General features: G+C 41.6%; 1 protein-coding gene across 13 annotated transcripts in view; it reads left to right on the top strand.

Moving 5' to 3' along the window:
• APBB2 (amyloid beta precursor protein binding family B member 2) overlaps positions 1–16,583 on the top strand; it is a 204,682-nt gene that overhangs the window by 90,591 nt on the left and 97,508 nt on the right. For 9 of the 13 annotated variants that reach the window (XM_087736243.1, XM_087736240.1, XM_087736248.1 and 6 more), the window contains one exon: positions 12,731–13,531. In XM_087736243.1, coding sequence (XP_087592369.1) covers positions 12,731–13,531 — 801 coding nt within the window. Of the gene's footprint in view, positions 1–8,469; positions 8,539–12,730; positions 13,532–16,583 lie in introns of all 13 variants that reach the window. The other 4 variants (XM_087736251.1, XM_087736246.1, XM_087736250.1 and 1 more) reach the window with 1 other exon arrangement.

The following is a 16,583-nucleotide window of genomic DNA, read 5'->3' as shown; positions in this document are numbered from 1 at the left end:
ATTACTGCTTAGAACAAGTAATGGGCATTAAATTCCTGTTTTTCCTGTTGTCTAGTTGAGCAGTTGCAGACAGTGAAGAACTGGAATTGTTTGCTTGGGGAAACACTGGGGTTCCCATCATCTGCTGGGGCAGAAAATTGCGTCAGAATCAGTTGGCGCCAGAGGTCCCTCCGTTTGAGGACAGAGATATCAAAATATCTAATTCATGATTGCTTTATGCTTTTGTTTAGCCAAGTTTTTCCTTTCCTTAACCTGTCAGGGTTTCTAAGCCAGGAAACTTGCTTTAGTTTTTGGTTTTGTTACTGTATGATTTGTGCAACTTCCTGGTGCCTAACATAATAAGTGTTTTGGGCATCCAACAATAATGGCATTGAAATTGCCTAGTCTTGGGAAATGCAGATCATAATGAAATCTCTGATAGCAGATTAGATCTCAATGAAAGTCCTGGTAAAATACATCATTTTGCTTTTGTTTTCTTTGCATAAATAATGAGTAATCGCACCATCTCAGCTATTGTATTTCACATTCACAGTTGTTGCAATCTTAATGTTGTACCATTAAGGACTTAAGGTCCTCAAGGTGCAGCCTTAAGCCTTAATCCCTGACTTTTATCTTCTGTCTGTACATATGTATATACCTAAATAAAGTCTGTGAGGGGAAGAATTAGGTCTGTGTGGAGTATGGCAGTTGTGTTGCTTCTTTGGTGGTGAGATAATATTTCATCCATTTATGATAGTGACTGTTTTGTTGAATGATTTTATAAATTTAATGAATGTAATACTGCGTAGTCTTAGGAGAATAGCAAAAGGTTTTATATTCAAGGAAACTCATAACAATTTAAATAGAAAACAGTTTATTTGAAGCCCAGTGGTAGGAAATATGTTTGAAATGCAGGTGCTGAAGATATGAGAAACAGCAAGATGTTTAAAATGCAAAATTGAAAGCTGTGAATTTAACAGGTGCATGCTAGTTTAGACTTTTTTAAAAGTGTAATTAAAGAGCAGTGATCTCCCTTGATTACTGACAATAAGCAAAGTGGTCTTGGGTGTATCCCTGGCTCTGTCTAGCACTGCTTGTCCTGACTTAACACTTCTTCATGTGGTGTTTTGTTGGTTTTTTTTTTTTCCTTTTCTGTGCTTTTCTTGTGAAAAATACAGACTAGGGATGTGTAGTCTCCAGCTACTGAGAAGCTAGGTTTTGTAAACAGACTTCTTTCATTAATTTCACCTGTGCTTCATTTATATTTATATTTCTCTAATATTTGCTCGTAAAACCCCCTTTTCTGCACTGGCTGCAGCAGCTCTCCTGAAGACATGGCACTGTTTATGTTGTTAGGTAGCCTCAAATCTTCTTTCATACTGTGGCTAAAAAATTTTTGTTCTGTGCACAGAGTAAAGGGGTTTCGTATGTCTGGAAAAAAACTTTCTAACAGGTTGTCCATGCATATCCTGTCCCCAGGATGATAATTCATTTATTTTAGTTAGTTGTAGTGTTTTGCATAATACTGAAATCTGAGTGAACTGTTTCAGAGAAAATGAAATTGGTTCCAGTGCCGTTCTGCTGGCATTAAACGCTCAGGAAGGGTTTAAATAATAATAAAAGCAAAATGCACAGTTTGGTGAGAGTGCTTTAAAAGAAAAAAAGGCCCTCTTTTTTTCAGAAGACATCAGAAGTGAGGAAATGCAGGAATTTGTGGGTGGTGGTTTTCGGCACTTGTTGACCTTTGGAGTGTGCCAGGGCGGAGGTGCAGTCCTGCGGTGGCACGTCAGCACTCACCGGGAGGAAGGGACCCGCTGGCGGCTGGAGCTCCTCCACCAGCCCGCACTGCCCACAGAAGACAGCACCACATCTCCCACCCTTAAGTCACCCTCTTGATTGGTGGCAGCCAGAGGTGGATTTTTATTTCTTTTTGAACTGTTTGGCATCTCTTATTTAAAAACGACTTAGACTAGGGTCCATATGGAATGATTTATTGATATAATTCTGCCAATATCATTATTAGAGCTGACTGGAGTTTTATTTCAGAAACTTCTGATGGAGGGTGGTGGTGGTTTTTTTTTTTTTTTTTCCCAAGCAAACCTTTTTGGGAAATACCATTTTGGTGAAACGTTCATATATCAAGGATGAGGATGAAAGGAAATATCCCTGGTGCGAAGGCACTCCCCTGGACTGCGGAGGGGAGAAGTTTGAGTTTCGGTTCTTCCTGATCATCTCCTGTGCTAGAGCTGCTCTTGTAAGTAATTGCATATACTCGAATGCAGAGAGAGCAGCGTTGATTTTATAAACTTGGGGTTTGATTTCCCTCCAGGAACACTCAAATTCCTGTTCTGTCTGTGTCTCTTCAGCTTCTCAAGGAGTGCTCAGCTGCGTCCTTCTTTGCACCGGGGCAATCCAATCCCCCACTGCTGGTCTTGCAAGGGGGCTGTTGCTTAGTGAAACTTCTGGAAATTCTTAGCTTTGTTGCAGTGAAATAAGGAAATGCATGCGAGAATGGTGACATTATAAATAACAGCAAACCCCTGAAAAAACCCCAAACTTCCAGTCTTGGAGCCAGTGCCAGTAATTACGTTGCTATCGTTAGCCCAAGATGAGTCGGTGTGAAAATGTACTGTGGAGTGGCTCTGTGGGCTTGGCTTGGAGCCGCTCCCAGAGTAACAGAAAACTCACCCAAAGAGGCACCCTGACCCCCAAGGAGGAGTATATCCACTGTGCTGCTCTTGGTAGAAGCATTCTGGTAAAATTCTACATCTGTAAAATCCTGCCCTGTATCTCCTGACCTTTTCTTTCCAGAGAAAGATATCTTGGTGTAAACAAGACTCAAGCTTTAGCACTGGCTGAGGTCATGCTCAGGGGGAACAGTTTTCTGTAAAGTTGCTGAAAAGCTCCATGCAATTGTTGCTTAGCTGAGGAAAAGGTGGGAATACAGACGATTCATGCAGTGAAGTTTACCACAGCACTCAGTGACACGTATGTTGCTCTCCCAGTTAAAGCTTCTCTTGTTTAGGTTTCTACCTTTCCTAGGAAGCTATGTGGAGACTTGCACAGCTACTTCATTGAGGCCTCTTCCGTGATCCTGGTGAAGCCCCAAAACATTTGCTGGTTGCCACAGATAGGAGCTGACTTGGAGCCTGCAGATAAAAAGCTTTCTCTAAGAACTGTGTATTACTCTGAATGCATATCATCACTTCTGGTTTTATTCTTAGCATAGTTAATAGTACTCTACTCCAGGATCCTGACGGGTTTGTTTCTTCTTCATGGTGAAGCCAGAGGTAGAGTGCTCTGAAGCTGGAGGTTTCCTGGTAACGCTGCGTGGGGTTGTGCATGTTCATGGAGAACCACCATGGTACCGGATTTGCACTGCATGTTTGTCCCCTTTCACAGGAACACCAGTTCCTTTGATGTTAAAGTGCCTTGTGAAGATCTATGAGTTTGTAGACAGAAAAAGGAGTAGAGGATTTTGGCTAGCATGTCAGGAACTCAAGACTCCTTGTTGAAATTCAGGCCAGTAATACTACTAGCTTGTTCTTTTCCACTTGTTCAGTGTCTTCTACAGCCAAGTTTGCCTCTTGTTGAAACTGAGCCCACTTTTAGCCACACTTCAGTGTAATACAAGTGCCAGTAAGTGCAGTTGCTTTTTTGTTATGTTCTCTTTCCACTTTATTATGGATTGATCTGTTTAGTTTATGAGGACCATAAGGCAAATACGATACTTTGAGATTTTTTTTTTTTATGAGCATGTGGGTTTGTTTTATATGTGAGCACTATGGGTAGAAGTTTCTCAGTGTTAGTACAACAGCATTCTCAAGGAGCTCTGCTTGCTACAGCAGGCCAAGATTGAAGTTATTCCTGTATTCTAGTACTATGATTACACTGGGAGAGTTACTGTCGGGTATGGTCGTTTTAGTCATCTCTCAGCGTTCTGTCAGGTTAAGCAGTACTGCAACAGTTGGTTTATAAACTGTGTGTACGTTTTGAAGTATTCCTGATTTCTCCCATTAAAGTTTGGTTGAAGACAATATGTAGCTTTGCTGGCAACTTTCAGCCTTGCTGAGATGTAGGTCTTTGTGTAATGAGCCTTATTTTGGTTCAGCTTTTAATGGAAAAACAAACTAGAAATGTGGAGACCTTTTCTGGTTTGATGCATCCTGTGCTCTGAAATACATCCTGTTCCATTACTGGGAGCAAGGGATATGTGGGTAGGACATGTGAGTCCAACTTTGAGACAGTTTTAGCAGGTGTAGTTAAAAGCGCACATATAATAGACTTACCTGGGTGAGATACAGGATGTTTTTAATGTATGTGGAACAGAAGCAATCTTGTCAATGTGCAAAATCTTGATTTCTTCTCCTTGAGAGCCCTGATAGTTTCATCTTGCAAAACCTGGCAATCAATCTAATGCTCTGTTCTGTTACTAAGACTTGGACTTTTTTATTTTTGCTCACAGGTCTCAACTTACTGTTAGCAATTTGAAATTATTTGCAAACACATATGAATTAATGAAATTAGAGGTTTTCATTCTTGATATGGAGACCTTTGATATACACATATTCTTGATTTTTTTCATATAGAGTTGTAGAGAGTCTACTGAAAGATTATTTCCCCTTTATTTAATTTTTAGGTTTTTATCTCTAGAGCTCAATTTGACACTAAGTACAACCTTGTAGTAACAAGAAAACAATCTCGGTGTACCATGCCCTTTCAGATGCATTTTAAGAGCTCAGCTACAAGGCAGTGATAATAGATGGCTCAAAATGGTTGCTACCAGGCTGGGTAATTTGAGGGTAAAAACATTTCTGGGTAACCTTGATAAGAGATTAATATGTAACTAGCCATAAATTTATTATATGTAATTTGGAGGGCAGGTGAAGTTGTAGCAGGTGAAATCACGATGCCAGGCCATCAGAAGTTTAATTGTTAAAATATATTAGTTTAAAAAGAGAAGCTGAAATGTCTGTATTTATGTGCATGCAGTTAGTTGCTCTCTGGGAAGCAGATTGTGCTCAGGAGTATGCAGTGTTGTTTCTAGGCTTTGCAGGAACAGTCGAGTGTTTGCAAGCTGCAATAGCAGGACCACAGACAAGATGTGTGGGAGGTGGTTAATGATAATCATCTATTGAATTATTTTTTTTTCCTGTCCAGCACAGATGCTGTGCTGGAACTTAACTCATCCATTGCATCTGACAGGGGCTCAGCTAACATTTTGGCTCCCTCTGTTAATAATGCTGTGACCTATGCTTAATCTCTTTCCTACTTTCGCTGCCTGTGTCTCCTGACCAAAGAGCTTGGTATTGGGCTAGTGCCATTATTAACAGCTCAGAAGCTGGTGCTGGACCCTGTGGGTTTCTTTAACCCTGTTCAGGAATCAATCATCTTTTGAATGGTTCTGCTTCCTGATTTAGGAGCTATCGAATGATCTAAGTTAAATTTATGTGGGGGGGGAAAATCCCTGGTCTGAATTCAGTCTAAGCAGTCTAAGTCATTTTATGTGCCAAATCTGTGGGCCACTGGTTCCTTTCTATTACTCCATTAAGCATTTGGGTAGGCTACCTGTCCTACAAAGCATTTTGGTTGCCTTTTTTCCCCGAGACAGCTTATCCTAGCTTTCTTTTTCATGTGGCATCATGCTTTGGTTTTGGTGATACTCATCAGGTCTGATTACACGTTGCTTACCTTCAGACTTGGTAAGAGGTATTTTTGGATGGCACTTGAGACTGAAGTTGCAGGATATGGAAGACCAAGTCCTTCTTGCTTTATTAGTCATCTCAGTTGCAGCAATTTAAGTTACAATTTCTGAGTTTGTGTCTCAGTGTAGCAGAGCATGAAGTTTATGCTTGTGCCCTATATTAGCATGTGCATTTAAAGTAGAGTTGTTTGTAATTAACAAATAAGTCTGAGGTGTGATCTTTATTGTAGAGATTGAGTAATTTATATGTAGATTTTTAAAAAAAAAGACCGTTAAGGCTCAGGAGTTTAATTTGCGCAACAGGATTAGAAAAAATGACTGAGGTTTACTTAGCAAATGTCGCTGTGAATGTATAGATCCAATGACAGAAGGTCTTATTATCTGCGCTTGCAAGTAGCTGACAGAAAAAACACGCTCCATCTTCTTGCCTTGACAACACTGTTCTTGCCTGCCAGACGGTTCCATTCTGCACAGGGGGGGAAATCTAATTAAAGGGAGAAAATTGAATTTGGAAAAGACTTAGTATGCCATCTTGTTTTTTCCCTTACTAAATGCAGGATTAGTCGTGATTGCATGTCATGGTTATGCCTTATGTAAATGAAAGAATTGCTCTTTGTTTCTCCAAGTGATCACTTGATTTAAGAATACTCGTAGTATAAGATAACCCAGGTCGTCTGCAACAGAGTTTCAGTCAGATAGTCAAATAGATACATCTAAAGAATCAGTGTGTATCTTAAAATTTTATTAAGTAAAGGAGCAATGGATTTAGCCTGTTTCTTTTTTTTTCATTTTTATTGGTTTTCTTTTTCCTTTGTAGCCGTTAGAATCTGATTCTGAGAGGCATCTTGTCTCCGAATTTTTGCTGGAAGAGGAATTTGACTGGCTGTGTAGGAAGGGGCAGGGAAAACATGGCAAATGGGAAGGCATACTCCACTTGAGTGCCAGAACTCATTGCAGAATCTGAAGTTGTTTTTCCCTTAATAACGTTATTTAAAGACAGGTCAGCATTATGGATTTCCATTAATAAGAGCATCACTAGAACAGAGACAGCACTGCTGTAGGCTGTTGTGGTCAGTTGGCAGCATGATTAGCTCTAAAAGGAAAAATGTAATTGTTGTGGCAGCAGGGGCTGGCAGGGTGCCTCTTGGGGAAGGAGGAGCCAGGACAGAAAGCTGTTTACCGGATGGTGATTTCAGTAGGACTAGGTGAAGCAGAAATAGCTGGAAATGGGAGAAGCTGCATTTAGCAAGCACATCGAAGTAGTGATTTTGTTCTGATGTGAGGACAGAGCCTGGGCGGAGTGGAGAGGGCAGCAGTGATTCCCTGCTTGGGCAGGGGGGTTGGACTAGATGATCTCAAAAGCTCCTTCCCATCCTCAGCAGCTCTGAGGTTTGTGTGGAGGAGTCTGCAGATGGGTTTGAGAGCATACATGCAAGCTGCTTGCAGCCCTGCTCCTTTCCTGCTCTTGCGATCCCAAAACTGCTCTGCCCACCATCGGCATTTCCTGCTTTCCTGGCTTTGCTGAGCTTTTTCTCTCCAGCTTCCAAGCTCCGTCCAGCAGAGATGTCGTTGCTGGAGGGAGCAGCGAGACGAAAACCACTGGCTGTAGAAACATCATCAGTTGCTCTGATCTACCACAGCACTTCATTCAGGTGTTTTCCTTCCTTTTCCCTTCTGAAAGTGTTTAATGTCCCCTGGAATTTGTGTAGATACGTAGGCAAGAAGGAGCACAATGACACTTGACACTAAGAAATCTTCTAGTCTCAATTCTGATTTCAGCTACATTAATGTAAATCTAGACTTTAACAGGTTGCTTTTGGCTGACATCTGTTTGACTCTTACCATTTAGCTGGTCCTAGTTGAAGAATGAATGCAAATGTGAGAAAGCAGTGCATTAGGATACTTGATTAAGAATTAATGTTTTAACATTGGAATTTACCCTTTGAAGCAGAGGGAGTTAGCTAGTGTTGAGTTGCAATTGTGTAACGGAGGCGTTCTCTCCACCTACTTAGGCTTTAGAGCTGAAGTGTACAGGACCTGAGGCTGTAGCCCCATGGCATGAGTTTGTCATTAACCATTTGGTACTCAATAGATGTCCTTGCAGAAAGGAAATCTGCTTTATGAAAAGGTTTGTATTGTTTCTTTCCTATATTTCCTAGGCACAATGGCAGAAATAGTTGTAAGTGCATAGAAATACCTTGGCTCCCAGCGTGTGTGTCATTCACATCCAAACCAGAGACTTCAAGGCAAAATGGTTTACTCTTGAGAAGATGGCCAGGAAAGGGTCCCGTACAGAAGCTTGCTGCCTAGCTTGGTTTTTATGATTCCAGTTTCATATGCTTCTCAGTTTCATATGCTGGATCTCATTCTGCAGATTCTCATGTGAACATGCCTTACTGCTGTGTTTATTTTTACCAATGCTGCTGTAGTTTCCCGAGTAAGCTGTAGTTGAGTAATTGGGGGAAAACCCCAGATTTTCTAATGTCACGAAGTTTTTGCTACAGTATGTTGATTAAAACTGGAGAATATTGTTGAACTTGTGCTCCTAGTAAAGTGTACATTAAGAAAAATGTCATAGTTATTTTTAATTACGTGTTCTCATTGCTGTAGGCTAGCCTCTCCCATACTTTAATGACTGTCAAATATCATTGAAAGCTCAGAAGATCCTCACTGTTACGTTCCAGGGTTGTTTAGAATGCTTAACGTCTCTCAGGAGCTTCTGAAATGTGGTATTTTTATTTTGTGTTTTCCTTTGGTTTTAATTCTTAAATGATCCCTCTTTTCAGATTTCAAATTATAATCTATTTCCTGATGCATTGCTGACGCCCCGTGAGCCATGTCAGAAGTACTTCCAGGTCAGACGCCCTTTAAAAGATTCTGCTATGCAAATATGTGAAACTTTTCCTCCTCTTTTCCTCCTTCTTCTTCCCAGGCCCATATTTCGCTTTCATTTTGCACTTACACATGAAAAAGAGCAAGCACTTTCTTTCTAACAGTGCCTTTTTGAATAAACCCATAAACCCTCTATTCATCTTTTTCAAAAGTATTCCTATAGACAATACAATGCAAAAAAGTCTTATTAGAGGTAAAGACAAATGGGTCATGCACTGTTTTCTGTTTGCAATGGCATTTTTTCTCCCCTCCTTCTAGCTCTGTAAGGTTTATGATAAGACTGAAAAACATCAATAAAAGCCACTCAGGTAATAGCATTATTTGTATTATTATGATGCTTAGAAAATTGGGACTGCTTTGTGTTAAACACAATATAGTGGTGAAAGTATATTAATCTGTATCTGTAGGTATGTTTCTAAATGTTAGACATATGCAGTTGAGACCGTGATTTGTTTTAAAAAGTAAGCGAGCTAAAATCATTAATGAATTGCTATGACAGGTCATCTGCCTACTTAAGTGCTGTGTTTAAGCATCTGCATTTTATTAATATGTTGTTATTCCCAGTAATGATAACATCCTAATTATTCTTAGTTTTTCATCGGAGTCCAATATTTTTTATTATAATACCCTATTTTTACTCACTTATGACTTAGCACTGTTCCCCTACTTTAGCTGAGATATACGTATCAACTCAGTGATTCCTGGTGTGCTTGTCCATTTGTGTTTGCTTTTCAGCAGAAGGCAGAGGAGTTGAGAAAAGGGTGCCCTATGCCAGTAGCGTTGTCCTTGCCGGTGGCCAGGCAGTGCAAGGAGCTGCCCGAGCAGGGGGGACGGGCTCTGCCTGCAGCAGGGTGCCTGGGTGCAGGACGCCTGGCACAGGGCGTTGGTTAGCTGATGAGGGGCGCAGCACCGGTGTGCGTCAGGTACCCCTGCGGTGAGGGAGGCAGGGTCGGTGGGAGAGACAAAATGAAAGACAGAAGAAGTCAGCGATTGGAATTTCGATCTTGAAATTACAGCCGCAGGAAGAAGTTGCATCTCCTTGAAGTTTTTAACTAGAAAGTTGGGATGTGCTTCCTCTGGGAAAAGTGACGTGTTTTGAGCGTCACCACGTCATGTGTAAAGGAGGAAGGACAGGCTATCACTCTTCTTCCTTACACCATTCTACTACGCAATCTAGGTTTTTTTCAGTGCATTCAAACATTTTCCAGCACTGTAGTTAGTCCTGGTCTGGTAGCAACTTCTGCCCTTGAGATGCAAGACCTGCCCCTTCCCATCTGTATTTCTTACTCTCTTTTTGCCTCTTTTGTTGCTTCCCTTTTTCCCACCTTTATATCTGTTTCCAAGAGTGGAGGGTTGCCAGCTGTGCATGTTCCAGAGCCTGGCTGGGAGTGTGGGGTGACGGCCAGCAAGCCGGCGCCTGTCCTTTGAGAGGACAGTCTGCTCCTCTTTGTGTGTGCCTCGTGGTACTGTTTGCATGTTCATTGGTTTGATCAACGGATCGTTTGAAAGGGGGTCAGGAGGGGAGGTGGTGTGTAGCGAAAGGTTCTTTTTGACATTTTTCTGCTTATGATCATACACCAACCCACCTTAGCACCCAACTTACAAACACTGCTTGGGTCACGAAGACTTCTGGAGGCTTTGGCTCAGTCATTGATCAACATGGCAATGTTCATCATAAATCCATGGGGGAGCTTTATCAAGCAGATTAGTAAAACATAATACATTTTGTTTCAATGTTTCTATGTGCTTATTCTTACAATATTTTTGATAAGTGAAATGCTAACGGCAGGAGACTGGCTAAACATAATCTGGCAGGCAGATACTTAAGCTTTATCTAGGAAGATTATTTTTTAAGAAATTTGTTCAGTGGTAAAAATAGTGGTAAACATTGCATGAAGCAGCTCACTTGTAACAAAGAACAAGAATAAATTTCAGTCTTGTTCCGGATTGTGGCAGTTATATTTATTGATGAAAAAAATAAATGCTTGTTTTAATTTGCTGAAGCATAAAGTAAAATATAAGCTAGTGAAATCCATAGATACTGTGCAATTCCATAAGTTCTAAAGGTCAGGCAGGGGGTCAAAATTATCCTGCCCTATTAATTATTTTTTATGTGACTTCCAGATTGTCAGACTCTTAACTGATTCAGAAAAAAATATAAAACATCCAGTCCATAAACACAGGCCATTTCACGTCTTTACATTAAAACACGTGCTTTGGTAACATTACGCTGGGTCAGATGTGACTTTGCTTGCATTAGACTTAGTTGTTTTTAGGCAAGATGCAGAAAGTAACATTTATTGATGTATTTGAGAAGTACATTTACAAAGTTTCTTTAAATTATGTGATGGTTGTGTTTTAGAAGTCTTTTGTGGCTAAAGCTGAATTTGTCCATAGGATGTTTGTTAACTGTTACCTAAGCTGATGGCTTTTGCACAGTGTGTGTGGGGTGATCTGTCTTCTGAAGAATTTGTGGTTGGTCTAGACTGACTGACTGGTGCTTGAGGAAATATCAGACATTAACATTTGTAAAATCTAGTTTAAATTCTGTTTTGAACAAGTTTTAGAAGTTGTTCTAGGTGGGTGATTCAGGGAACAGAGAGTATACTCGGTCTGCTTGATTTTAAATGAACCTCAGTGATGGTTGGAAGTGTGCAGCTTTGCAGCCCGTCAAAGAGAAGCGAACACTAGCAACTGTGCATGTGTTTAGGTAACACTGTGAAGTGCTTCTTTTCCCTCTGTGTTTATGTGTATGTTCTTTTAAAACCCATATATTTAATCTCTTGTAAATCTGTACAGCAGTCAGTTCTGTCATATATCAAATATACAAGGATGGAACACAACTCAGCTGGAATGATCTGTCATCGGCTAGCTCAATTTATAGCGTTTCATTCCTGGATAAGCCCCAGATAAGTTTTTATGTGCAGTATAAGCAGTCAGTGATACCTGAGAATTAGGAACAACAGAAAGGCTGTTTCATGCTGTGGCAGGTGGGAGTGATTTACTAATCGGCCTCTAATTTAGTTCCCAGGTGTAAACCAACAGTGACTACTACAGTATGTAAATTGAGGTGTTCATGGAGTATTTGTGCAGATTAGTGGGAGCCATAAATAGTCAGTAAAGGAACAAATGATAGTTTTTAAAAGATATACTTCTGATCATTTTTTTCATAGTCTAAAAAAATCTGTTCCCTCAGCAAACTTAATATTTTTTCAAAATGTGAGCTGTGCCCCTGGCTAATAAAAAATCAGAAACTTGTCTACAGGTAGACAAAAGAATGATTTTATTTAACTTTGGAATATATGTACTCTGCCCTGGGATATACGTTTTATCCTTAAGTTTGAGCTTTGTGAGCTGCAGAAACAGTGAGCCATCTTCATCTCTGGAGCAGCCCTTTTTTAAAGTTGATTGAATTACAGCAAGATATTTTGTCAAGGGATTCCCCCCTGCACCCCCTCCCTCCCCCCAGTCAAATACAGCATTGTGAAATACTTTACTTTTTGTATTCCCTGACTTCTGACCCTCTACTTCGCCCTTCGGGGAAAAATAAAAAAGAAGGGGGGCGGGGGGAAGACAGACAAAGAGCAGAGAAAATGCAGGTGTGAAGAGGCAACAGCTGACTGGCCACTCAGGCTTAAAATTAACAGTGCTTGAGTTCTACCCTAGATGAAAAAGCAGCAGCAGCATCTGCCTGCGGTCTGCTTAGACATTTCTCCAATTTTCTGCTTCCTAGTGATGAGCGCTCAAGGAGTTCTTCCCCTCCTCCTCGTTGGAGGTAGAGGTGAAATACTAAAATGAAATGATGGTAAGGATGATTTCTGGACTCCCAGGCATTTGCAAAGGGCACCTCTCCTGTCCCAAGCCTGCCTGCAACAGAATCAGACATGAAAAAACTGCCTTAAAACTGCCTTGCATAGGGTCAAGCTTTCTGCTTTTTCTCAGCTTTGTGGTCCTGATTATCTATCTATATTTTTCTGCCTCTGTTTTTCCTTATTAAATAAGCTAAGCTTTTGTCTATTCTCTTACCCACTTAGACTGTGGTAATTTTCCTACTATAAAACAATTATGTGAAGTGCCACATCCCTTTACCAGAAGCCCTAGCAAAATAGTGTATATAATGAATGTGTTTCATGACTGTTTCTTTTGCTTTTCTAGTTGATTCTGGCGTGGACGCATTGGCAGTGTTTATGGCAAGCAGCAGCACGACGGACGTTGTGAACCGCAACAACCCCGCCACCCCACCAAACACCCTTAACCTGCGCTCCTCTCATAACGAACTTCTGAATGCGGAAATTAGGCACACGGAGACCAAGAACAGCACTCCTCCAAAATGCAGGAAAAAGTATGCACTGACTAATATTCAGACAGCCATGGGTCTTTCCGATCCAGCAGCGCAGCCCCTTCTGGGGAACAGCTCTGCCAATATAAAGCTGGTGAAGAATGGAGAAAACCAGCTCAGGAAAGCCGCCGAGCAGGGGCAGCAGGATCCCAACAAAAACCTCAGTACCACTGCGGGCATAAACGTAACTTCTGAGAAGTTTGAAGGCAAAGAGCCAATCCCGCAGGATTCCTCTGGCTGTGAAATATTACCCTCGCAGCCAAGGAGGACCAAGAGCTTCCTGAACTACTATGCAGATCTAGAGACATCTGCTAGAGAGCTAGAGCAGAGTTTTGTTGCGATGGAGGATAAATCTGCACACAGCAACAGCCAGGCTTCTACCGTTATTGTCAATGGGGAAGTCCTGCCCCGGAAACAAAACAAGCTGTCAAGCCCAGAGGATGGCCAAGTTGCCACAGTGTCGTCAAGCCCTGAGACTAAGAAAGACCACCCAAAAACTGGGGCCAAAACAGATTGCGCCCTCCATAGGATTCAAAACCTGGCCCCAAGCGATGAGGACTCCAGCTGGACTACATTGTCCCAGGACAGCGCCTCGCCGAGCTCGCCCGACGAAACAGGTATGCAAATAAAGGCTGCTCGCAGCCAGTGTTTTAGAAATGTGTTGCTTAACTCCTGTCAGCTGGCAGCTGGAAGGAGAGGGGTAATTTAGCAGTGCTTTTGGTGGGGAGGTGGATTGCATTGAAATACAAGCACTGGTCTCAGATGCAGCTCCTTGTCTGCTTGGGAGCACTTGGCAGCCCCCTGTTCAGTCCCAGAGGATTAACTGCTGCTTTAGGAAAGGCATCAGCAAATGCTATAGACAGGGTCCTAAAACTATGCTAATTGCACCTTTTGCTAGTTTAGAAATAATTGCTCTTCACTAATCAATGGGTACATATTGTGAGAAGTACATGATTGTCTGGTTATGCTAAACTACTGATAGCTGCCAACACGCAACAAACAAACTTTTTCCGAGCAATGATTTTTAGGTTCAGCAAAAATTTTCACTTTTCTAATTCAAATCTTTGTGAGTGTTCCCCCCTCCGCCCCCAGTCATTTGATGATGTTCTTTTATTTTAAAAAAGTCCTCCCAAACCCTAGGTCATTTAATTTCTGTGTTTTGTTTTCTTTGTGCAGTAGTTCCATACAGTAACTCAGAAGCGGAAACCATGGCATTTCATATTTTGGAAGCCTGGGCTCGTTAATTATTTGAACAGTAATGATGACTTCAGCACTGGCTCTGTTGTGATTTACAACACATCGCTATTATTTTTAAAACTAGAGATCTCATTTACTCTAGTTAATGGACTTTGTCACTTTTTTTATATCCAAGCCAATATATAAAGGTACAACTTTGTTGAGATGAGGGGAGGCGATTTGATTCTTGAGGGTGACATGAGGCTAAAGAAGTTTGCCATATATTGTTTGTATTTTCATTATTACAGCGCAGAGATTATATACTGTTTGGAGGCCACCATGGTCCTAATCCATAGCTGCATTACGTGTCAGTCGTGCGCGATTATGACAATAGTGATTTTTATTTTGACGTGTAGGGTTTTTTAAAATCGTAACCAGAAATCCCCACTATGTGACATATAATGGATCTTCTGATCTTCTTTTTGATATGTAACAAACCTTTGCTGTTGAGAGAAAATTTTCGTGAAGTCACCTCTTCACAAGCAAAATGAAAAGTTTTCCGTTTACTACAATTGCTGTTTGAGTTAATATTATTTCTCGGGATACTTGATATATGTGTGACATTTTCCAGAGAAACTATCAATGGGAGGTATTTAGATAACTTGATGCTGAGCTTGTTGGCTCCTTCAGTCTTTGTACTTGCTCCAGGTTTGGCAATGAGAAACTGGGTAGAAAATTCATATTCACTGAAAACTAAATTAGAGTAATTCCAAGTAGTCTAATTAAATATGGGTGGCCTAAGATGCTAAGAGCCAGCATAAGTTTTGTTTCTTTTTAAATAATGTGTTTAAAATTTTCTTCCCTCACGTGTATTGCCACTGTATGGTGTATGAGCTCTTTCAGCACTCAGGAAGGGGGATTTTCTAAGCTGTTTTGAGGTGTTGGCAAGTTTGCTTATTTAAGTAACCAAGTGTTAGCTGAGCTGTGGTTTGTTTGCAGTATGGAAATAAAGGGGAACTTTCCCCTGCTGAGTATGGGGGTTTTCCTCATTTAAAAAAAAAAAAAATCAATTAATAAAGCCCTCAGCGCTCATCACTCTTCTAAAGCACAATAAAGGGCTTTTTAAAATTCTACGCTACCTTCACCATACTGGCAACCAATATATTATAAACAGACAGTTATAGAAAAGCAGATGTCCAGATATCTGACTTCAGTCTCTGTAAGAAAAGAGTTAAAAATAAACAGAAAGCCCTAGAAAACCTCAGAATTGCCTTTCAAGATCAAAGTAGGAGAGGTGTGTGTTTCTAACCCCCGTGGTTATTATCAGAGAGGACTGAGTAGGACAATAGGACCTGTCATACTGGGTTGGATCGCTGGTTTTAAGATGCCTGTGTATGTAAGTATTCATGGACTCTAAAAACATCCAACAATTGCAACTTGCAACTTAGACATCTATCTTTTAGGTTTGTTTCCTATCTTGAATTTACCTCTACTCTGATAAAATTGTTCTATTGAGTGTTTCCAGTTTCTTTCCAAAATGGACTATCAATTGATACTACAGAAGAGAGCTGAGAAATAAAATGTCGAGTTGCTATGGGTGCCAGGACAGCTTTTGGACATGATGAAACAGGCCAATTTCTCAGGCTTCCCTGCAGCTCCTTCCAGGAGGCTGAAAAGGGGGTTGCAAAAAGCGATGCTGCTGGTGTAGAAAAAAGCAGAAATCACAACTGGTGCAAATATCTCCAGACTTAATTGTTTTGGGGGCAAATTTTCTAGTTGTTCGCAGGGGCTCTAGCCTTTTAGATTGGAGTAACGTGCCCTCCCTAGGCAAGTATAAAAGAATCCCTTAGGGAGCGCTAGTGACCAGGAGCGCCACGGACAGGAGATGGCGTGGCAGCAAGGGCACAGCACTGCAGTTTCTGTGGCAGGACGTGCAGGAAGGGAGCTGAAGCTCTGCCAGCTTGACCAGGGAGCCACGGTATCCACCCAGCAGAAAGCCACGGCCTCACTAAGCTCTGCACCCGCCACGACTGACGCGTCCTGCCAGACAGAGCTCCGGTGGGCACATGCTGCCACCCAGGTGCCACGTTGCAGGGTGCGCTCTGCTCTTTTGCCAGTACAGGACGGCAGCAGTGAGCACCCCTGTGGGAGGTGAGCCCAGGTAGAGGAGCTCCTCTGCTTACTGACAGAGCTCCGGGAGGAGGTGAGTAGGCTGAGGAGTATCAGGGAGAGTGAGAGAGACAGACTACTGGAATGGCACCCTGCCTTCCCTGGCTCAGGCCCAACAGGCAGACAGGACCCATGATACAGAGGATTCCCTATCCTCTCTCCACCTGGCTGAACATGGTGACTTAAGGGATAGAGGGCAGTGGCGACAAGTTCCTGCCTGGTACAGCAGACACGTCTCCTCTGTCACTGGCCCGCCTTCCTAGGTGCCCTTGCATAGCAGGTATCAGGCTCTGCAACTGGAATTGAACAATAATAAGAACAATG

This window comes from Nipponia nippon, unplaced genomic scaffold (assembly GCF_047370975.1).
Source record: "Nipponia nippon isolate SJK-2023a ecotype South Korea unplaced genomic scaffold, ASM4737097v1 scaffold_6, whole genome shotgun sequence".
In the NCBI taxonomy this organism is placed as follows: Eukaryota; Metazoa; Chordata; class Aves; order Pelecaniformes; family Threskiornithidae; genus Nipponia; species Nipponia nippon.
The sequence above is the reverse complement of the archived record's forward strand: the minus strand, read 5'-3'. Positions and strand labels throughout refer to the sequence as shown.